This window comes from Stigmatopora argus, chromosome 5, assembly GCF_051989625.1.
Source record: "Stigmatopora argus isolate UIUO_Sarg chromosome 5, RoL_Sarg_1.0, whole genome shotgun sequence".
Taxonomy (NCBI): Eukaryota; Metazoa; Chordata; class Actinopteri; order Syngnathiformes; family Syngnathidae; genus Stigmatopora; species Stigmatopora argus.
The window spans coordinates 2554656-2576571 of NC_135391.1; the positions used below are offsets into that span (position 1 = coordinate 2554656).

The window sequence follows — 21916 nt, forward strand, 5'->3', positions numbered from 1 at the left end:
ATGCAAGTCGACAACACGGCAACCCGGCCGTAATTTTCTCTTGGAGGGTGACTGGGAAAATAAAATGCCGTCGGCGTGTCTCTTCGCCATGAGAGGGAAAAGTGCCAATTTGGGGGAAAATGCGTAAAAGCTGACAATGGCTTCACATTGACGAGAAGGATTGCTCTCCGGATGTCGTTCTTATCCGCGCTGCTGAAGCTGACCAATCAAGGAATAGCACTGTGCACAGCCCCTCCCCAAAACACCGTTTCTTCTTCTTTAGTTATAAGCGATAACCTGATCGCAATGCACACTGCCACCTAGCGTACGAAAGCGTTAAGACACCATATTGGACGGGTACACGTATAGATATTTTGACAAGTTGGATCGTGAAATTTAGTTTTACGGCACTAGAATATGCCTCAAAAGAAATTAGTCGATTAAAATAAAATAAAAAAACGAACTGAAGGGTCAAACAACAGAAAAATAATAGAAAACACATATTTACAAAGTCATAAATAATTAACAAATTAGACAAACATTGCATATATCAGCTAACATTTGAACAAGTGAGAAAGCCTTGCCTAACATTTCAGCTGTACTCAACATGTCCCAAAGAAAGGCAATGTAAAGCTATCTTTAAGCAGAAAAATGCATTAGCCCTGATGAAATGTTATTAAAATAACACATGCATAAATGAACTACAATAAAAAAGAATATTGTATGACACTTTTGTGTAAAAAAAAAATGCATATTACTGACCCTTAATTGTTATAAAAAAATGTTTTGCTTTATTCAAGTACAAAATGCAAAAACATTCCTGCATTTTAAATGTATGAAATGCTCATTCATGCATTATTGTCCATAGTGGCTGGTCTCGTTAGGGTCAACTGGAGGTGAACTGGAGGCAATCCCATTGGCAATTAATCTGGTCTTGTCATGGGCATTTTTTTAAATTAAAAAATAATATTAAGACACATTGTTATAACAACGAAGGACAATTTAGAATCTTTCATCAACTTAACATTAATGTTTTGAGAATGTAAACGTAGCCTGAATTTGAACCCTGAAATCTTTGTACAGATTATTTCTGTTATATTGAGTTGCTCACATTAACATACCTGTCAACCTCTGCCGATAACTGCCCTTATAAATGATTATGATTCCCCTTACAAACCCCCCAAAAACCTTACAAACACCGTACGACGAGTCGTACGGTGTTTGTAAGGTTTTTGGGGGGTTTGTAAGGGGAATCATAATCATTTATAAGGGCAGTTATCGGCAGAGGTTGACAGGTATGCATTAATAATGGAGGTTTTCAAATGATTTATAATTGCCTTATTTTAAGTGCACTAAAAATGGCATTTCAAGAGGGGTGTTTTTTTTTATATCCACCATAGTTTCTGCCGATTGATTGGAAATGACCCCCAAAAAATGTGTTGAAATGCGTAGCGAGTGACACACGATTGGTTGTTTTTTTTTTGTGATTCCTTCTTTCCCGGTTACAGTCATGTAGAACATAAAATTATTCTTGGAAACTTCTATTTAATTGACGGTCGTTGTCTCCCTCCTCCTGAGTTGGTTAGATTGTTGGTAGTAGTAACAGGAGGTAAAAGAAAGATAGCAGCATTCTTTGTTTTTGTTTTGTTTTTACCTCTTTCCATTCTTTCTTGCTGATGCGAATGTTGCTGTCTTTGTTATTTAAAAAAAAAAAACACCAAAAAAAAGTAATCCACTCATGGAGTGTTGTCCTGTCGTGGCGATTTGGCAGCTGGCGGTGAACTCTGTTGGTCATTTTTTTCTTGACAGTTCGAGTACGACTTTTCGGGTTTCCGGGCCACGAAGAGGACGCAGTCGTAAACGCATCGTAACATGGAACGCTCGTTCTCCGTGTAAGTCGTATGAAGAGACTCGTTTTCCACCTGTAGGACAGCAGGTGTTATCGTAGTTCAGCCAATCCCGTTTCAGTCATTCGGAAAATAAAAAAACATGATGAAAGAGCAAGCATAAATGAAATAATTTAGTTTACCACAAAGTGAAAGCCTATTTTAACCATTGCTGCTCTGATGTCTTCGTAGCTGAGTTCTACTGAGAACTCATTGGCCATGTTCTCAAAATGGTACAGCAGTGGACCTGGGGAGGAAGGGGTTAACTTTTTACAAAATTGAGAAAATATTTGACCTCTCTATTATAAGAAATACCCCACCCAAAAATTAAAAAATGGGAAAAACATTGTATAATCTCCTAAAATATAGCTGTATACAGTCATACCTCTACTTATGAATGCCTCTAGGTACAAAATATTCAGGTTACATTTTTTGTATGCAAATGAGCGACTCGACATATGAAAAAGATCCAAGTTACGAAGTCCCCCCAAAATTTTATTTTGAAAATATTGTTGCGAATGCATTGATTCTAACTTTCGAACCTCGCTACATTATAACGGCCGCGGAGGGAACTATTTCATGCCTGTTATTCATTTTAAGACATTAATACACAGGTGTCAAAGTGGCGGCCCGGGGGCCAAATCTGGCCCGCCGCATCATTTTGTGCGGCCCGAGAAAGTAAATCATGAATGCTGACTTTCTGATTTAGGATCAAATTAAAATGAAGAGTAAAGATGTATATTAAATTTCCTGATTTTCCACCTTTTAAATTAATACTTGTAATTTTTTAATCCATTTTTTCTGTCAAAAATCATTTTGTAAAATCTAAAAATATATTTAAAAAAAGCTCAAATAAACATTGTTTTAGATCTATAAAAAACTGAATATTCAGGGCTTTTAATCCAGTTCTTTTAATGCATTTATAAAAAAAATATCTAAATATTAGATCTAAAATGGTCCGGCCCACATAAAATCAAGTTGACGTTAATGCGGCCCGCGAACCGACCTGAGTCAGACACCCTTGCATTAATAATCATTTTCTTATAATGTTCCCTCATTTTTGTGTTTTTTACATCTTTCACACCTAATTAGGACACTTTGCCCAATTTTTAAAGGTTTAGTTGGTAGTTGTGTGAGGACTGTGGAACGAATTAGAGAATTGACATATAAAGTACTGCTCTACTTACGAAATGTTCAAGTTACAAAGAAAGAAGAAATTATGTTTGTAAGTAGAGGTACGACTGTACTATGTAGCAAGTAGCTTTAAGCTCAATGCAGTTTTAGGCCTGGATACCAAGAAAAAAAAGGAATAAAATAGTAAATACAAGCATAGAAATCTAACTCCATTTTTTGTGATGCAGACTCACCCAGATTGACCCACACCCCTCCAGGTTTAAGAATCTTCCAGATGGTTTCCACGTACTGTATGACGTTATGAGCCGTGTCAATAAAGAAACAAGTAGCCACACAGTCCCAAGAATCTAAAAGAACATGCTGATTATCAAGTAGAAATTGGACAATGAAATATCAAAATGGCTGATTTCTCCAGCCATATTTGTCAATAATCAAGGGATTACTGTACACCTGTTTGACGTAAATTCGGGTGCTCAAAGCGGTCCTCAAGGGCCCAAAAAATTATTATTTTTTAAATAGGGGTGACCCTACTTTGCATTTTTTTGTTTATCACGGCCATGTCTGGTCTACATTAACCGCGAAAATCAAGGAATTTCCGTACACCAGTTTGACGTAAATTTGGGTGTTCAAATCGGTCCTCAAGGGCCAAAAAATAAATACAAAATTTAAATAAGGGTGACCCTACTTGGCGTTTTTTTTGCTTATCGCGGCCATGTCTGGTCTACATTAACCGCAATAATCAAGGGATTACTGTACACCTGATTGACGTAAATTTGGGTGCTCAAAGCGGTCCTCAAGGGACAAAAAAAAATATATTTTTTAAATACGGGTGACCCTACTTTGCATTTTTTGTGTAACGCGGCCATGTCTGGTCTACATTAACCGGGGGCAGGATTTCATTCCAACCAAATGAATGGGATAAAACATTTTCACTAATCTGGTGTCTCAGAAGTGCAATCAGTTTTATTATACGCAGCTGTGTATGATGACAATAAAAGCTTTTGATTGATTGATTGATTGATTGATTGGTGCTGGTGATTTCAGAAGAAAGCTCATTGGTTAAACTGTCTGTGGCGGAGCTGTTGGAACAAAAACCGGCAGCCCCGACTGGCCTTTGTGGAATCGTTTGGACACCCGTGGAATAGTGAAACCTGACTTTCGTGTGAATTAAGGATATTTCGCCAGGGGAGGAACATAACTTGAGGACGGCTGGTAAATTGGTCTTATATTATAAGACATTTCAGTAACACAGAGTGTCAAGTGTTAAAAAAAAGACAGCATGAATTCCACACAATAAGATGTGAGGAGCTCCCTCACCTGCATCTGAGTAGACTTCGAGGAAGTCCCCCGCTACCATGGAAAAGTCTGTATCTTCTGGTAAACTCTGAGGATTGACGTCAGGAAATCGGACAGGCCGCGTCTGATCAGACGACTTCTTATTGTTACTAAATTGGTGAATCCAGGGGTACAGTGTCAGACAGTTAACATTTTCGCACCTGAGTTAAAAGGAAAAAAAATAAATGAGATGGATACCTCGTCCACTAGAGAGAGAGCTTATGTCTGTGAAGAATGTACCTATTAAGAACAAAATTGGAAGAGAACAACATGAAGAAGCTCCATTCGTTGCCCTGGCAAATATAACCAAGACGAGCAATTTCCCAGGCCAGACGTCCGAGTCCCGCACCCGGAACCAGCACGCTGACCTTGGACACATCACTGACACAATGAAAAGCACATACCACATGGAAAACATTCACTGTATTACAAAAACACCATATTGACAAAAATACATGAACTAATAACATGTCAGTATGTCAACACACATTTAGCTTGAGTCATTTATAGCATAAACAAAAAAAAAAATAGTAGAGATCGACCGGTGTGGGTTTTTTAGGGCCGATATCGATTACAGTGGTACCTCGACCTATGATCAGCTCTACCTACGACATGCTCGAGGTACGATGAAAATTTCGATCGAATAATTCGCCCTAGATACGATCAAAATTTCGAGATGCGACCAAGCCAGGTGGCCATGACATGAGAGGCTGTTTATCATTGTAGTGCACTGTCTTTTTTTGCTGCATCTCTTTCGTGTATAACAGATATCTACGAGCATTGAATGATTTCTTTCGCCTACACATGGACCAGAAAACGTACAACGCGCATGTGCGGGTAAAAAGAGGGCTTTCTGGGTAATGAAGTATACTCGTGCACACAACACCGATAGGCAATGGCACCCTTTTTCAGAATAAAACTTCATTACCCACAATCAATACGTCGGTAGGCTGTTATTCCTTCCTTAGCCTGTTAGCTCCCGCGATCGCTCATTCAAGACTACTTCTCGTTGGCAAGTGGTCGTGCGTTATCCTATTGTGAGGAAATTTGTGTGCATCATTTTGGGAATATTTTGAAGGGAATACAACAGCAAACAGCCCATCGATAGTGAACGTGAGGGTGGAGGCGTGGCAAACAGCTAACCCGGCCAGAACGAAGGTTAAAAAAAATTAAACAAAATTAGAATTCAGTTTTGTGTAAAGTTACATTAGACGTATGTTTGAGTGTGTCTGTATATATTAATCCAAGTTAATTTAAATTTGTTTGTTTGTTCGGTTACGAGTGTGTTGCCGTGGATAAACCCCCCCCCCACGCCTGCTTCTATGTCCATCTGTGAACCCTCCGCGTCTTATTTTAGTTCTATTAAACATATTTTATTACTATTAAACCACTAGTTATGTGTTACTTTGGTAATAGATTGGGAATTAGAAGAAATAAAACATTTTTTCCAATCCAATATCCTGTTTTGAGTGTTTTTTCAGAGGGTTGGAACGAGTTTTTAATTCATTTCAATGGGAAACGTTTGCTCGAGTTACGAAAAACTCGACATACGATCTCAGTCCCGGAACGGATTAAGATTGTATGTCGAGGTACCACTGTATTAGTAAGTAGATTTTTTTGCTGTAAGAGTGTAAAAATTTGTTTAAAAAAATGGATAATGCAAGCACTTGGAATTTTCAATAGAATAGCGTAGTTGTCATGTGTCCAATCAGGAACGACTTAACGAGCAGCTGCGACAGGACGTTTATGTTAGCCGAGGTTGTCGCGGTACAAACAAGACATCTGCGGCGAAATAATTGATTTCTTCATATCGCCCGGTCGGATTAAAAAAAAAAAAAGGCCAATACCGACGTATGTTAAATTGCCAAATATCGACGCCAAAACCGATTATCGGTTGATCTCTAACAATAAGTTTGCCGTTCAGGGCATTTGTGAAGTATTCTTAAGTGTAAGTGTGCTTCCTACTATTGGTCACTTGGGAATTGCCTTTGGATCTCCCGGATGATGGGTTGGTAGCACGAGTCCCGCTCGCCCTGACCCGCCTCACTCCAGTCTCTGACAAACTGCTTAATGGTGGACTTGAGCTTGTCCATGTCGAATGTTGAGGATGTGCGCGGCTTCCTGATATCCTGCTGCATAAGGAATAAAAAAATAAAATAAATCAACAAATCACACATATCATGCTGAGAGGATTTATGCGTCTGAAAAATTACATTTTACTCATATCAAGCGTATATTTCCCTATTTTGCTTAATTTTTGGATTTTGTAGAGACTATTTCCCATCCAAACATAGCAAAATTAGCTTTTTGATATATTTATATTTATTCTGAAGATTTTTTCTAGACAAATGAAAACTTTTCATTCACCCGTGATTCGTATATTCGAACATTCAAAATTCATTTTAAATGATCTATGACCTATTCTTGGCGGGAGCATATGGAGGACCTTGCGGGATAGTATCACCATATATTATGTTATGAATTATTTGTTTTAAAAATGAACTCAAAGGTTTGTGTCATATTCAAAAGATATTCTCACGGATGTTTTATGCTTGCAGACTAAAGAGTTATAACCACTAATTTGATAATTGTGTCTAGGCAGAGTCTTCACAACAATGTGTGAAAAACAGCAGGTAACTTTGAGTGTTTTGTCTATAATCAATTTAGCTGTGTTCTGGCAATTGTGAAGCTTTTACTCATTTGATCATTCCTGGCCTGTCCAAGAAAGGTGTTTTGTAGCTCAACAAATGTTTAGGTTAACGCCCACTGAAATAATGTAAATATTGGAGTCAGATAACACAAGGGTGCATTTTCCCAAATAAACCATTGAGAAGTGACCACTGAAGCTGATCGGTTATTAGTCTGAGTTCTGTCCAAAACAATCTTTCAGAGCACTAAGAATCAGCATTTCGATATATATCGCCACACCCCTAATCATCACACGGTACAAGAATTTGGAGAGTAGGAGTAAACAGAGAAGCTACATCTATGTACATAGCGTATCGGTAGTACTCACCCTCTCCCCAAACTCAATGTTTTCAAACATGTGAACGCTGTGCTCGACGATAGCTTGCAGGACTTGGTGGTTGTGGTCTGTGCATTGCCGGATTCGGGCCAAGTTGGGCAGTACGGAAGGAAGAAGATTCTGGTGGCGAACCGGTAGACTACGAAATTGTCGCTCAGCTCGATTCACATACTCTTGGACATAACTCCTAAACAAAACAAGTGAAAATGTTAACAAACTATTGTCATTTCCAAGTTTTGGACACGTCAAATGACGTCCTTGGACATCACCCAACTGTCTAAAATGCTAAAACGTTACCCTTCTCCTAAAGGTAAACGCAAGTATACTGGAGAAAGTGAATGAAGAATAGCAAGAGCAGTCAGTTGCCAGTTTTTGTGAATGTTTTATTATTTTAAAACTAGTACAACACCTGTAAAATCTAAAGGCGTCGACGATTCTCCAAAAGTGTTGCCTTTCGAGCTTGGCTTCTTCCTCGGGAGTGAATGTTTTTCGTTCCTTGGAAACATATTCTCCAGTTAGCGGATCTCCCATAGTTCTTTCCGCCATGTTTTGCTCGAATTCTTCTTCAGTTGATTGGTTTGCACGTCATAGGCCAGAGATTTGCTACTGTCCCCTAGCGACCGAGATTGGAATTGCAACCGAATATGCCGAGCACAATAAACAATTTCATGATAGATACACAGTATTTATAGTTTGTATACCGTCATGTACAATGTTGACACGCCCAGAAACAAGTAAAAATATATATTGAATATTATTTTGTGAAGCGATCAAGCCATTTTCAAAGGTGCAAATGAGTCCAAAATTAATTTAAAAAAATAACTCACTTTTGAAATGGAAGATTTCCACATAACAATCACACTTTTGACAAGTATTAAACAATGAGGGTAGTCTAATTTCAACATTTTGACTCAATTGCTCTGAAAAAAATGTTGTTCCCAGTGTATTTACTTTAATATTTATGAATTTAAGGGAAGCCATATTGATTTAAAAAGCTCTTAATGCTTCCAGTGACTGTAAACAAACAGGAAAAAAACAGATACATTTTTATCTTTCAAATAAACGACCAAAGTCCTGTGTTTTAATCTTTTTTATAACGAGAACAAGGCACAATTTTGCTCCCACAGGCTTTTATTTAACATGAACACGCAAAAGAACGCAATCGCAAAGAACGGGAGCACTAAATTCGGACGGTCCACCATTGCTCATCAGGCATTGGGTCTTATTTGTTGGGATTAATGATCCTGCCCAAGAAGAGAATGTCATCCGTGTTGTGTTCAATGAGAAGCAGCATGAACGGACGATTGAACTTCAGCACCGGCGTGTGTTGGAAGGACATCAGGGTGATGCCGATGCCCGTGGCGGCCGCCGCCGTGGCTCCGGCCTCGTCAACGTCCAACGCGGCTTTATGCACGACCTTCAAAATAAAAGAGGGGCCGTAAAATGACGTGTGAATCGTAAAAAGGGAACCAAAATTAAAACGGGTTCATGCTTACGCTAGAGACCAACAGATTCTTGGCCTCGGAAATCCCGCTCAAATCGGCTCTGGGGTCAAACATGTCGGTCATTCCCATTTCTATCAGCATCTCCTTCAGGGAGTAGGTGGTCTTCATGGACATTTTGGGAATAAATATGTCGTATTTCCTGAGAGAAGATAATATAGTGATTAGAATGGTCGATTATACAAGGAGGGTAGGGAATCTGTGGCTCAAGAGCCATATGTGGCTCTTTAGATGGGTGCCTATGGCTCAGGAGCCATATGTGGCTCTTTTGATGGGTGCCTATGGCTCAGGAGCCATATGTGGCTCTTTTGATGGGTGCCTATGGCCCAGGAGCCAAATGTGGCTCTTTTGATGGGTGCCTATGGCTCAGGAGCCATATGTGGCTCTTTTGATGGGTGCCTATGGCCCAGGAGCCATATGTGGCTCAGGAGCCAAATGTGGCTCTTTTGATGGGTGCCTATGGCTCAGGAGCCATATGTGGCTCTTTAGATGGGTGCCTATGGCTCAGGAGCCAAATGTGGCTCTTTTGATGGGTGCCTATGGCTCAGGAGCCATATGTGGCTCTTTTGATGGGTGCCTATGGCTCAGGAGCCATATGTGGCTCTTTTGATGGGTGCCTATGGCTCCCGTTAACCGGTGAGCTAAAATATGTAAACCACAGGTGTCAGAACGGATTCCCGAACGCACCAATAGGAGCGTCGTGTCGGGTGGGATAGGCTCCAGCACCCCCGCGACCCTCGTGAGGATAAGCGGTTCGGAAAATGAAGGAATGAATGATTAGCAACAGCGTCACAATGTTGTCAAAATAATTCTAAAAGTTTTTGTACTTTTAAAGTGGTGGAAGGTGAAAAAAAATGCACTCATTTTCATGTATTTTGACTTTTAAATTGGGAGAATGGCTCTCAAAGAATAACATTAGTTTCTGGCTTTCTCTGTCAAAAAGGTTTGTAGTAGAGGGACTCGAAACATTCTCTTTCAAAAATGACAACAACAACAAAAAAATGAACCTGGTTTTCATCCATTTTGTCCATTTGGTGACATGTTGTGGACAAATTTCCTTTTCAAGCTCCGCCATGTTTTCAGGCAACAGCAAGAGCATCGAAAACGAGCTGTTGAAGGGAAGGCGCAGGATTGTTGTGTTGATGGCCAGATCGTGATACACTTGAAAACGATCCTCCTTGTTCATCATTTGGACGGGAACCTGGGAAAAAAACATTTCAAAATAAAATGCAGATTTGTTCCATCCTTATTCTAACTTGAACCGGTCGCTCCGAACCTCCGTCTTCTCGTCAACGTTGAAGACGTCCTCTTTTGTGAGCTTGGCTTCAAAAGGACTGTCCCACTTTCCTGCACAGATTACGGTAATACCTTGACATACGAGCATCCCGACATACGAGAAATTTGAGATACGAGGAAAATTCCCAGCTAATCTTTGCCCTGAGATACGAGACAAGCTGTTGGTCACTACCGTCTGTCTCAAGGTATTAATGTATTTAGTTATTTGATATGGCAAAATTTGATTTGAGATACGAGTGAATTGACATACAAGCGCGGGTCCTGTAACACATTGAGCTCGTATCTCAAGGTATTAATGTATTTAGTTATTTTATATGGGAAATTTTGATTTGATATCCGAGTCATTTGACATACGAGCTCGAGTCCCGGAACACATTGAGCTCGTATCTCAAGGTATTACTGCAATTAGTTATTTAATATGGGAAAATTTGATTTGAGTTACAAGTGAATTGACACACGAGCTCGCATCCCAGAACGCATTGAGCTCGCATCTCAAGGTATTACTGTATTTAGTAGTTATTTTATATAGGAAAATTGATTTTGGATACGAGTGAATTGACATACAAGCGTGGGTCCTGGAACATATTAAGCCCGTATCTCAAGGTATTACTGTATTTAGTTATTTTCTGAGGAAAAAAATATTTGAGATACGAGTGATTTGACATAAGAGCTCGGGTCCCGTAACGCATTGAGCTCGTATCTCAAGGTATTAGTAGTATATCCAGTAGTTGTTTTCTATGGGAAAAAATGATTTGAGGTACGAGTGATTGGGTCCCAGAACGCATTAAGCCCGTATCTCAAGGTATTAGTGTAGTTATGTTGGGGTAAAACAAAATGTTCAGAATCCAGAGAAGAAACTCGTACCTTTGAAGTAGATGTGGCTGATGAGATACATGATGGTGCTGGGATCCAACTGGTCCACCAACTTATCGATCTTGCCGTGGGTTTTATCCGACACGTACTTGTTGATGGCGTCGGCGCTTTCCTTGGACTGGAGGAAGTCCAGATTGGACACGTCCGCCTGGTAGAATTCCCTCAAGCTCTTCAAGAAGTCGCCGTCGGGTTGGAACTTGCCATCCAGGAAGACCGCCGTCCCCTCGTGGACGTCCGAGGAATTGCCTCGTCTTCGGAGGAGCGCTCCGAAAACCTCGTCGACGGCATTCTGGCCGATTTGGGAGTTGTTGAAGCCCAGGCCGGCGAAGAGCTGTCGGTGGGTTTCCCCGCGGGCTCCCACCGACAAGGCGGCCAAGGCCAGGGATACGCTACTCGGGGAGTAGAAGATGTTCTTGCCAAAGTTGTTGGCGTCGGCTGCCAACTTCCTGTACAGGTGGAAGGCGAACTCTTTGTTGCCCAAGGTCACCTGCGAGGGGGCGTCATCGGCGTGGTGATGGTGGTCGGCCAGGTGCTGACCTCTTCCCATGCAAACAAGCGCCGACAAGATCCAGACGCCCACGGCCGCGTGCATCATCCTGGACTAGGAGCAAAAAGTTCCAAGGTTCCAAACGTTGATCTTTGGATTTGAGCAAAAATCATTGGGACGTGTCAAAGTTTACTGGACGCGTTGAGGAAAATCAGCCTGGTGTTATTTAGAATCACTAAAACTTTTAAAATGACAACAATATAGTAACTTGTTTTTTTTTACCCAGGAACAATTTATATTTGAAAAGATTTATAGGCATACAATATAGTATTGCATTGTAATGTATTGTATTTTGTGTGGTTACCATGGAAACCTGATTCCTATATCAATTAGTGGTTACTAATAACTATACTATTTATAATTTGTCATTGCCATGGCAAATTGCGACGTCCAATCAGGATTAGGCTGTCAATAATTTCTAAAACCTAATTTGGCGAATACGGGATGAAATAAAATTCTAATCTAATCTAGATTAAAGACCATAATTTGAAGAAACTCAGATTAATAAGGATGTTGTTTTTCATTGATGGCCAAATATGAAAATATTGAGACATTCTCAAGTTATAACGCCATTTAAAAAAAAAAAAAAAAGATTGTGTGGGAACAGCTATTAAAAATGAAGAGGTCATTGGCATAGATATTTTAAGAACACAATTCGGGTGTATACATGTTTAATTGGTCTAGACTTCATGTTCAAAACACCATTTAAAACAGTCGTGAAGTATATTATATTGAATTGAATTGATGTTAGTGGCAAAGCTAATTAGCAAAATGCATCCAAAAACAATACAAAATGAAATTTAGCTTTTTTTCCAAAGGTAAAGCTTTTGTCCCGAGAGGAAAAAATATACTTTGTAAAAGTGTTGAGGGGTCAGAATTGAGTTCTAAATTAACTTACCAACGTTTGAGTTGTTCCTCAGTCACATGAAGAACAAAATGGACAGTGATGAGCGTCCTATTTATATTCATTCAAGTGAGTGCAATGACTCCACTTTCTCTGGTCTCCTCCCATTAGACCAGAGAGCGCTGAAAACCCAACATTGTGGAAAAAACATCACACGCACTTTCCTTCTACACATTAAGGCCAACAGAATTGCCGTACAAACCGACCCAAAAATAAAAAATAATAATAATTCTTGTCGTACCTTTATTTCGATGCCGTAGAAAGTTGCATACTGCCAAAAAGCCAACTTAATTTCTATCTAAGCATTGAGGCAGAGGAACTGAACTTTGGATTGGTGTACTTTTCTGTGTGTTTAGCCTCTGTGTCACACGGGTTGCGTGTAATGTTTGCTGCCCAACTATGACAACACAGAAGATTGCAAAGTGCAGTTGAAGAACGAAGCAATGTACATAAACATGCCATCTTGTGGCTTTTTGAACACAGGATTTTTTGTTGTTTTTATAACGATTGACGCGGCGACACATGATCGGACCTGTAACATCCAAAAGTGTACATACCTATTTTGATATGATATTTTTTTTCTTCCTTTTTTTGTCTTCACTAATGGGCGCCAAAAAGTTGCTTATCCAGACGTATAAGTTGTCTGAGGAAACCTCGGTTGGGAGTGACTCCCCTGTTCTTCTTGATGGCGCAAATGGCCTCCACCAGGGTGAGCTTCTGCTTCAGCATCAAGTACGCCAGGACCAGGGTGGCGGAACGGCTAACTCCCACCTGGCAATGCACCAGTACTTGACCTGAAGTAAGTCATACAAAGGAAACCAAACAAAACAAAATCACAATTTTCTCCGACCCACTCTTTCCGACCCACTCTTTCCGACCCACTCTCTCCGAACCACTCTCTCCGACCCACTCTCTCCGACCCACTCTCTCCGACCCACTCTCTCCGACCCACTCTCTCCGACCCACTCTCTCCGACCCACTCTCTCCGACCCACTCTCTCCGACCCACTCTCTCCGACCCACTCTCTCCGACCCACTCTCTCCGACCCACTCTCTCCGACCCACTCTCTCCGACCCACTCTCTCCGACCGACTCTCTCCGACCGACTCTCTCCGACCGACTCTCTCCGACCGACTGTCTCCGACCGACTGTCTCCGACCGACTCTCTCCGACCGACTCTCTCCGACCGACTCTCTCCGACCGACTCTCTCCGACCGGCTCTTTCCAACCGGCTCTTTCCGACCGGCTCATTTTTTCTCACCTCCTCTGCGAAGGGCGGTGTGAATAAAATCCGCCGCTGCCTGGAAGTGGATGCTCATGTCGAAATGACAAGAGTCGTCGGCCTCGATGCCTAAGTAGCCGATCATCATTTTCTGGTAGAAGTCGGGACATCCGTCACGCTTCCTGTGAGTTGCGTTCACAATATGAGTAATTCCATGTCGGTCCAGGTCCCTCCTGTTCTGCGCACTGCGCCTGTTGAAAAACAAAGCTCGATTAACATCGTTTGTCAGATTGCAAAAACAGAAATTCAACGATTACTGATGACTTACCGATCGCCGATGTAGAGTTTAGGCCAGACTTCGTCTGCGTGGCTGATAATGGCTTTGCCGGTCCACAAAAGTCTTTCCAACTCACCCACTGCTAAAGCGGGGGAGCTGAAGTCAATTTCCACCTTCCTGGGAGGGGGTCTGTCATTCCAGGCTGTGGGAAGTTTGGAAAAAAACGACATGACTTTCTGCTGCCGCTTTCAAAGCAGCACAGGAGGAATAGGTTTTGCTTTACAAAGCCGTCTCGGGGTTATTTTGTCCCCGCTAACAGCAGCGTTGCGAGTCCATCGGGGCAGGGAGTTGTATCAATTTCATCCCCCAACACATGAGCTTCCACTACTGTATTTTTGCATTAAAATAGCAGCCTATTTAAAGAGCAGACGGCTTGCAATGCATGCTGGACTTTCCAAAAAGACAGCGGTAGAACTTCCTCTTCCCTAGAACAGAAACAATAACATTTTAAATTCACTTCACATTTTTGAAAAAGCCTAATTAATTATGCCTAAATAATCTTCAGTTTAATTAGATCACAACTAAGAAGGACACAATTTCACCGGTTAAAAAATATATTCATTTTATTATTTCTGAGAAATTTCTGACAACAGAGGTATTTCCTTTTTTTTTTAAACTGTTAATCAGCCAAATATTTCCATCTTTTTGTTTAAAACATGCAATAGATCTGACATTTTAACGTTGGGCTCCATGGAACAGCACAAGGAAATGAAAACTTAGGACATTTTTTTTTCCATGCGTTGCTCTTTTCTTTTTTTTCTTTTTTTAAATACATTATTTTAAACACCCGTTTAAATATGGCACTGGATAATAGTCCAACACAGCTGTGTGTTTTCAGGGGAAGCATAGCTATTTCCTAAGTTGGACTATTTTGTAGGACATTTAGAAGTAAAATAATGGATATAAAAATGACTTGAGTGCTGCAATCAACACTAATTGATGACAAATTAATTGAGATCGTCATAATTTGAACACATTTTTTTCTTTTATGCATTCATGGGGATGAAGTTTTAACAATAAAGTCACCAAAATATGTTGGAAATCACAGCAGAAACAAAAGTGACCATTCATTTTAGGCCTTTTTTCCCCGCCATTCGTGGTTGTAAAAGTGCATGCAAAACCGAGGAATACGCACAAGTACATTACTCCAACAGCCTCATTGATGGCTATCAAAGACGACATAATCATGCAACTGGACAAACATGAATGGGCAGTTAAGGCAATGTTGTTGGGGGCGGACGACCATCTTAAAAAAAAAAAAAGTGACACACTTCAATATGATTAAATAATTTGCCAAAACTCGTTGGAGACGAGCGACAAGTTGGGAACGCCGATGAACAATCCTCTTGAAAACTTCCGTCCCGCCGATTGGAAAGTTCCTGACGATATGTACAAAAACAAGGGCGCTCATCTACCGTATTAACACGCCTCGCACGTACCGACAGCCTGCGATTGGTCCCAACACGAGTCTGATGATCGGAAAGAGCCAATTTCTCAGAAGGCCTTCTTCTCCAGCCGATCGAGAATGGCCTGGATCCTCTGCACGGCCTCCTTTCGATATTGTCGGACGTTTTCCAGTCCCCGAGTCTCCACGGAATCCAGCTCCAGCAGCTCTTTGGTAAGAAGTTCCTCCAGGCATCGATAACTCTTGTCCGTTTTTCTGCCCACAAACTCGTCCACATCTTCCTGGAGAAGTAACACTCGAGCCATGATTTGTTGAACGCGAGCTAAACTGGGGTTGTCGCTCCAGGTTTGAGGTCCGGGGGGCCCCGGAGCTGAGAATTGGGCGGCCGCGGGGGGCGGGGGCTCGCCTTGTGACTGATTTGGATCACCCGGCCCCGCGTTGGGGTACATTTGGGGAGGTGAACTGATTTCCGCGGGTTTCCCGATGTTGCGAATTGGGGATGCCGTCGCCCTGGGCTTGGGTCCGACTTGTGGGGTGCGCTGATCCTTGAGTGACACAAAAATAAAACCTGATTTTACATATCTCTAACAAATAAATGGAGTTTTTTTTAACTTGAAATAAGATTTCCAATATTTTGAATTTAACTCAAGTGGTACCAAGTCCAAGCCCAAATGAAGTTGGGATGTTGTGTTGAATAAAAAAAATATGGACAAAAATCAAATGAGCACAAAGTAGCCCGGCAATAGGAAAAGACTGCAGAGGGTGCCCAACACATCCCAAAAGATCATCAACTGGCCCCTACGTACCCTGTCCAGCATCTACAAATCCCGTTGCCTTAGAAGGGCAGAGAGCATCATAAAAGACAATACGCATCTGGGCTTCCACCAGTTGAACTTGCTGCCCTCTGGAAGGCGATACAGAGCCATAACAGCCAAAACAAAGAGACCCAAGGCCAGCTGTCACCATACCCAACTCAAGTTCTGCACCTAGGACCTAATCAAGACTTATTACTACTACTTACACTACTTATTTTTTATGTTGACCAGTTATTTATCAATTACTATTTATTGATTATTTATTTATCATTATTATATATTGATTATCCGTGTTTGTTTGTTTGTTGTTGCGTCCATAGACTCAGCGAGTGGTGCGCTCTCAACAACTTGGCGCTGAACGTCTCCAAAATCATAGAACTCCTCCTAGACTTCCGACGGAACAAGAACGCTCCGCTCTGCTGATCTCACTTGGATTACTTATTTATTTATTTCTTATTTACACGTTTTTTGTTGTTATTTGTGCACTATGTGGTGAAAGCTTTAAATCTCATTATACTTGAATAATGACAATAAAAGCATTCAATTCAATGATGCTCCATTTGCTTTAAGATGTAAACATTTTTTTTAAATGAATGATATTTAAATCTGGATATCTTTTAATACCTTGGGTTGGTAAGGTGGCGGCGCACCGGTTCCAGTCCCTGGCCAAGCTGGAGGGTGTAATGGACGTACGGGATTTCCATACTGGTTTTGAGGGATCTGTTGGCCTGGCTGCCATTGCTGCTGCGTGGGAGCGTAAGTGCCGTGCTGTTCCCAAACATCCGGCGTGCGTGTGTATAGTTGGTTCGGAGGCAGAGCGTGCCCACTTTCGCCGTAATGAGGATAAGGCCCCGCATGATATCCGGGACCCTAAGAAAATGGAGATATGGCACATGCAGACAATAAAAATCATTTGAATGGAAAGTGTGTGCATAAATCTGACCTACCTGAAATTGTTGTGTTCTTACCCCTTGGCATTGAATACCGGGATAGTGATGGTTTTGTGAGTGAGGCTGTACAGCTGCGCCACTGCTTTGCTCCGCCGGACAGCTCGGATTCGTGTAAGAAACTGCGGGTGTTCGCTGAGGATCGGCACAGTAGAAAGGGTTGGATGGATGGAAACCACTTGTGGAATATTGAGTCTGTGCTGGGCTGTAGACAGCGTGACCATTTGGATAGCCTCCAGAAATCACCTGCAAAAAATAGATTATTTATAGTTGGGAATTGGGGTATTCAGTAATGTAGACTTTCTACTACGGAAAAAGGTAAACAGACACAATTTCTTCTGTTTTGGTCTCTAAATCGGTGCAACTTTTGTATGCGCTAAATTAAAGATTCTGTAGATGTCGCTGTATGACGTTGACAGCTTGACTGTCTGGGTACATTGCTTGCTGACGCGCTATAGTTATATTGTCAAAAGGGCGAAAGTGACAGACATGCGTTCGCATATCATGCTCGAAGCATGATAACATTAGTGATCGATGATAATGTTTTCGTCTGCTACCACTGACTGAGACGATCCGGATTAGAGCCGAAATGGGGAAAACCAGATCGGTTTTACAAACAGCGTACTTTCTTTTTTGTTTTTGAAACATTTTTTCCCGTACATAAATTGTTATACGCCGTACACAATTTGAAATGATCAAAAAACGTATAAAATACGGGAAAACGTATAAGTTGACAGGTATGTAATCAATTTCAGGGTCACTGAGTTGGAGTTTCCCATCAAGTCTTGACGAGTTCTATAAAGCTGTGTATATATACATTTGGTGGGGATATTTTTAGCTCTAATCTAGAGGCATCTAGCAATGCAAATGTGTACATTATATACCAAACGTACCTGGGGATTATACTGTGGCTGGCCATCAGATCCAGAAGGATAAGAATTTGCATAGTGACCCGTGGAATGGGACTGGGGGTACCAGTAGTGGGATGGGTAGCCGGGATACTGCGGCGTGTCCTGGGGATAAATAACAAACAACATGGTGTAAAATCATGCAACATATAGTACCAGAGTGGTGACTTGGTGGTCGGGTTAGTGGCATATTCTCATTCATTCGTCATATCTGATTAAATAAGCCTATAGTATGCACCACTGACCAGCCTAACTGTGATTTATGAATGAAATGCTACAATTAAAAGGCGTTATAGCGACGTTGCCACCCGAGTCGCTACAAAGTTAGCTGTGCTAGCAAGGAATCGTTAGCTGTTACATAACGTACGCTAGCCCGTTAGCCGCTTAGCTAGCATGAGTAGGAGACCCTGGCGAGGTAGTATTTGAACAAAGCAGTAAAATATAACAGAACAAATTGTCATTTTATACACGGGGATTGATTTATTTCGACTCACCATGTTCCTTTGGTAGTTTCCGTTATTACCCAAGTTCTAAAGCGAGTGAATTGCGGGTGTCACTTCATTTGACGCCAATGTACGTGCTAAACGCACTCCATGTATTATATGGCTGCAGGCTGTAACCGTTTTTAAAATGGAAAAGTTTTAACGGTTATTGTTGCCGACAAGTGGATAGGTCTAATTAGGGAGACGGCTTGTTTAAAGAACAGGAAATGATGAATGGCTTATAGCACAGTGAGCGCACGTCAGCTTGTTTATCCATAATGGGGATAGCGAATTTAGTACAGAAAGCTTACTCTCTATATTTTCCATGCGACTATTTTTCTAGCAACCGAAAGCCAAGCTTTGAATTCACAAAATTTGAAAACGAGCAGTTTTTGTTGTATTTATAGCGGTTTGTTAACGTAATAGTGTAGTTTTTATATTTTTTAACAACTAAAATGGAAAAAGTAAAGGAGTAAGACTATACCTCATATACAATCTTTGTCAAACGTCAATTTATTTTTAGTAAAATAAACACCACACGAATTAGGACAGGCTATTTTTTAAATAACGTTTAACAACGTTTTTTAAACAACGTTTTCAAATAACAAAACGACATTAACTCTATATACTGCGATTTAGTTGTTATATCCCCCACGATATTCCAACATCACCCGGAAGTTGAATCCTAGTCTTTATAAAAACGCTTCCGCTCCTTTTCCGGATGAGAAACATTTGGAAATATTCATGGCGTGACGTTACAACATTCAAGAAGGCGGTAAACAGAATCCCAAATAAAAGATGAACTACGTACCGGGAACGGCTAGTCTCATCGATGAGATCGACAGTAAGTATAACTAGGGTCAACTCTTGCAGAACGACATACCGTTCAAAAGTAGTCATCGCGGTTGACGGTTTAGTAACTCGTCAATGTTGTTGTATAATGTCTACCCTTGCCTGTATTTTGCAGAAAAACATCTGGTTCTCCTCCGAGACGGTAGAACACTCATCGGATACCTCAGAAGCATTGATCAATTCGGTAAGTGGTTCCCCTTAAGTGTTCTTTTGTTTTGCTTCAGGGTGACTAACACACGACAGTATTTATTTTGGAACAAACAGTGGTAGTACTTATACTTGCACACTAATAACGCAGTGTAAATCATCTAATTTGTTTTCCTTTGTCTTTCAGCCAACTTAGTTTTCCATCAGACAGTCGAACGTATCCACGTCGGCAAGAAATTTGGTGATATTCCAAGAGGAATTTTCATTGTGCGTGGAGAAAATGTGGTGCTACTTGGCGAAATAGTACGTAAGCTTTTTGTTTTGTCACTCATAAAAATCTGTCGTTTTTATTTGGGTAGTAAATATACAATTATGGGAAAGTTTTGTATGCTTCTTGATGCAAAATGTAACATTTATCTGACTCGAGGTAAGAGAAAAATAGAAATCTATTAAAAAAAAAAGACTAATTTACCAAGATTTACTCGAATCCATTTCTCTTCAAAATAAAACCCCCAAATCCAAAGAAATTGTATAATGGTGTTAAACATAAATGAAAACAATGGTTTGCCAATATTTGAGCTATATTTAACTGTGCACGTGACATATGTTTAAAGGTCAAACTGATAAGCTTTGTTTTTAGCATATAACCATTCATTTAGAATTTTATGGCTGCATTATCTTCAGGCCAATTTGTACAAAAATGAGCTCCCTTGAAATTTGCATTTTTTTCCATGAAAAATAGGGTGAGATTCAGTTTTTTTAATGAGCGTGTGGGCAAATAGTAAAAAAATAAATAAATAAACTATTTATCCCAGAAAAACAGCTGACTTTTCTGTGCCCAAGCTCATCTAAGTTTATCTGTTTTAACAGAAAATCTCGTCTCTGTAGGGTATTGAGTTACGTTTATCGGTAGCTTGAACATATTTGAAAAGCATCCCATACTGTAATTATATTTACAGATAAAATACACTGTAAATATATGTAAAATGCAATTTAAAGCACGTACCTTAATACCACGTCGTTTTTTTGCAGGATGTTGACAAACCTTGCGACACAGTCCTGCAGCAGGTGTCCATTGAGGAGATTCTAGAAGAGCAGCGATTGAAGCAGCAAACCAAGCAGGAGACAGAGAAAGTCAAGATGCAGGTCCTAAAAGACAGAGGCCTCGCCATCCCCAAAGCCGATAATTTGGATGAATATTAAACCACCCACCCAGCCAGCCAGCCAGCACACAGCCAGCGAGCCGCTTCAGTTTGTATCAGACGTGTATATTAGTTGAATTTAAAAGCATGATCTTATCAGCACATGGCAACATTATACTTTGCCTCCTTATTTTAGTGTACTGTTGAATTTAATTTCTATGAACTTCTCTCAGTTTTTCAGGTCCACGTTGGAAAAAAAAATGTTTGTGGATCATTACCATGGGAATTATTTGACAGCGGCACTTTGTTACTCGAGTGTTTGTACTATTTGGAGATGTAACGGCCTACGATGAGACAAATGAAATGGCTGTGCTCCATTAAAATGTTATTTTTTAAGCATGACTGTCGGTTGCCTTTCCATGTAAATATAATTACTGGTGTACACCTTACTGTTGCTAGTTGTGCTAGTTAGCTGATGCTAGCAGACTTGTATCAGAGTCTATTTGTCATTTATTTTCCAGCAATACCAATGGATTATATTCCAGATTGAGTAAAACATTATTTACAATACGCAGTATGAGGTTTATATTCAAAATATGAAAATTTGGAGCAAAAGGGGAAACTAAACTATCAAGGCAAAGGTATACAGGTTCAGGCAAGTATACTGGTTTGGGATATGATGGTGTAGGGCACATGTGTCAAAGTGGAGGCCCGGGGGCCAAATCTGGCCCGCTGCATCATCTTGTGTGGCCCGGGAAAGTAAATCATGAGTGCCGACTGCGTTTTAGGATCAAATTAAAATGACGAGTATAGATGTATATTAAATTTCCGGATTTTCCCCCTTTCAAATCAATAATTGTAATTTTTAATCATTTTTTCTGTGTTTTTAGTCAAAAAATCATTTTGTAAAATCTAAAAATATATTTTAAAAAAAGCTAAAATAAACATTGTTTTAGATCTATAAAAACTGAATATTCAGGGCTTTTAATCCATTTATTTAAAAAAAAATCTAAATATATCTAAAATGGTCCGGCCAACATGAAATCAAGTTGCCGTTAAAGCGGCCCGCGAACCAACCCAAGTCTGACCCCCTTGGTGTAGGGCAAAGGTCACCAAACCTTAATTTTGTATCACAGTAATTAAACGTTTTTTTGTATTTATGTAACGAATGAATGCTCT

General features: G+C 40.5%; 4 protein-coding genes across 9 annotated transcripts; 1 reads left to right on the top strand and 3 right to left on the bottom strand.

Annotated features, from left to right (window-relative positions):
- Positions 1-1305: 1305 nt before the first annotated feature.
- Positions 1306-8107, bottom strand: carnmt1 (carnosine N-methyltransferase 1). Of its 2 annotated transcripts, none has more exons than XM_077600208.1 (8): positions 7769-8107; positions 7351-7546; positions 6300-6463; positions 4575-4715; positions 4317-4495; positions 3233-3346; positions 2009-2112; positions 1306-1901 (listed from the first exon to the last, which is right to left on the bottom strand). In XM_077600208.1, the coding sequence occupies exons 1-8, from the start codon at positions 7903-7905 to the stop codon at positions 1716-1718; spliced, it is 1221 nt and encodes a 406-aa protein (XP_077456334.1). In that variant the 5' UTR covers positions 7906-8107; the 3' UTR covers positions 1306-1715. The 2 variants fall into 2 exon arrangements, with proteins under 2 accessions (XP_077456334.1, XP_077456333.1); XM_077600207.1 differs by having other exon boundaries at positions 6300-6466.
- A 365-nt stretch (positions 8108-8472) lies between these two features.
- On the bottom strand, positions 8473-14568 carry LOC144074074 (alpha-1-antitrypsin homolog). Of its 4 annotated transcripts, none has more exons than XM_077600209.1 (6): positions 12476-12620; positions 11022-11631; positions 10138-10208; positions 9869-10062; positions 8856-9003; positions 8473-8776 (listed from the first exon to the last, which is right to left on the bottom strand). In XM_077600209.1, the coding sequence occupies exons 2-6, from the start codon at positions 11623-11625 to the stop codon at positions 8582-8584; spliced, it is 1212 nt and encodes a 403-aa protein (XP_077456335.1). In that variant the 5' UTR covers positions 11626-11631; positions 12476-12620; the 3' UTR covers positions 8473-8581. The 4 variants fall into 4 exon arrangements, 2 of the variants coding, with proteins under 2 accessions (XP_077456335.1, XP_077456337.1); XM_077600211.1 differs by having other exon boundaries at positions 11022-11667; positions 12476-12602; XR_013300234.1 differs by lacking the exons at positions 8473-8776; positions 8856-9003; positions 9869-10062; positions 10138-10208; positions 11022-11631 and adding exons at positions 11638-11667; positions 12723-12878; positions 13039-13275; positions 13742-13953; positions 14031-14568 and having other exon boundaries at positions 12476-12603.
- Positions 14569-14584: 16 nt separating this feature from the next.
- bag4 (BCL2 associated athanogene 4) lies at positions 14585-18887 on the bottom strand. Of its 2 annotated transcripts, none has more exons than XM_077600213.1 (5): positions 18609-18887; positions 18100-18219; positions 17228-17452; positions 16884-17129; positions 14585-15989 (listed from the first exon to the last, which is right to left on the bottom strand). In XM_077600213.1, the coding sequence occupies exons 1-5, from the start codon at positions 18609-18611 to the stop codon at positions 15534-15536; spliced, it is 1050 nt and encodes a 349-aa protein (XP_077456339.1). In that variant the 5' UTR covers positions 18612-18887; the 3' UTR covers positions 14585-15533. The 2 variants fall into 2 exon arrangements, with proteins under 2 accessions (XP_077456339.1, XP_077456338.1); XM_077600212.1 differs by having other exon boundaries at positions 17207-17452; positions 18609-18886.
- A 391-nt stretch (positions 18888-19278) lies between these two features.
- On the top strand, positions 19279-21139 carry lsm1 (LSM1, U6 small nuclear RNA associated). Its single transcript, XM_077600214.1, has 4 exons — positions 19279-19440; positions 19564-19632; positions 19783-19898; positions 20628-21139. The coding sequence occupies exons 1-4, from the start codon at positions 19395-19397 to the stop codon at positions 20796-20798; spliced, it is 402 nt and encodes a 133-aa protein (XP_077456340.1). The 5' UTR covers positions 19279-19394; the 3' UTR covers positions 20799-21139.
- Positions 21140-21916: the final 777 nt, after the last annotated feature.

Coding starts and splice junctions, on each gene's coding strand:
- carnmt1 (XM_077600207.1), bottom strand. CDS start 7,905: ATGGCGGAAAGAACTATGGGAGATCCGCTAACTGGAGAATATGTTTCC. Junction 7,547..7,768: donor GACGCCTTTAGATTTTACAG/GTGTTGTACTAG, acceptor TGTTTTGTTTAG/GAGTTATGTCCAAGAGTATG. Junction 4,496..4,574: donor TCCAATTTTGTTCTTAATAG/GTACATTCTTCA, acceptor CTTTTAACTCAG/GTGCGAAAATGTTAACTGTC.
- LOC144074074 (XM_077600209.1), bottom strand. CDS start 11,625: ATGATGCACGCGGCCGTGGGCGTCTGGATCTTGTCGGCGCTTGTTTGC. Junction 9,004..9,868: donor ACAAAATGGATGAAAACCAG/GTTCATTTTTTT, acceptor ATCTTCTCTCAG/GAAATACGACATATTTATTC. Junction 8,777..8,855: donor AGAATCTGTTGGTCTCTAGC/GTAAGCATGAAC, acceptor TTTATTTTGAAG/GTCGTGCATAAAGCCGCGTT.
- bag4 (XM_077600212.1), bottom strand. Junction 17,130..17,206: donor TAAGAACACAACAATTTCAG/GTAGGTCAGATT, acceptor CCATTTTCTTAG/GGTCCCGGATATCATGCGGG. Junction 15,990..16,883: donor CGCCACCTTACCAACCCAAG/GTATTAAAAGAT, acceptor GTGTCACTCAAG/GATCAGCGCACCCCACAAGT.
- lsm1 (XM_077600214.1), top strand. CDS start 19,395: ATGAACTACGTACCGGGAACGGCTAGTCTCATCGATGAGATCGACA. Junction 19,441..19,563: donor TCTCATCGATGAGATCGACA/GTAAGTATAACT, acceptor TGTATTTTGCAG/AAAAACATCTGGTTCTCCTC. Junction 19,899..20,627: donor TGGTGCTACTTGGCGAAATA/GTACGTAAGCTT, acceptor GTTTTTTTGCAG/GATGTTGACAAACCTTGCGA.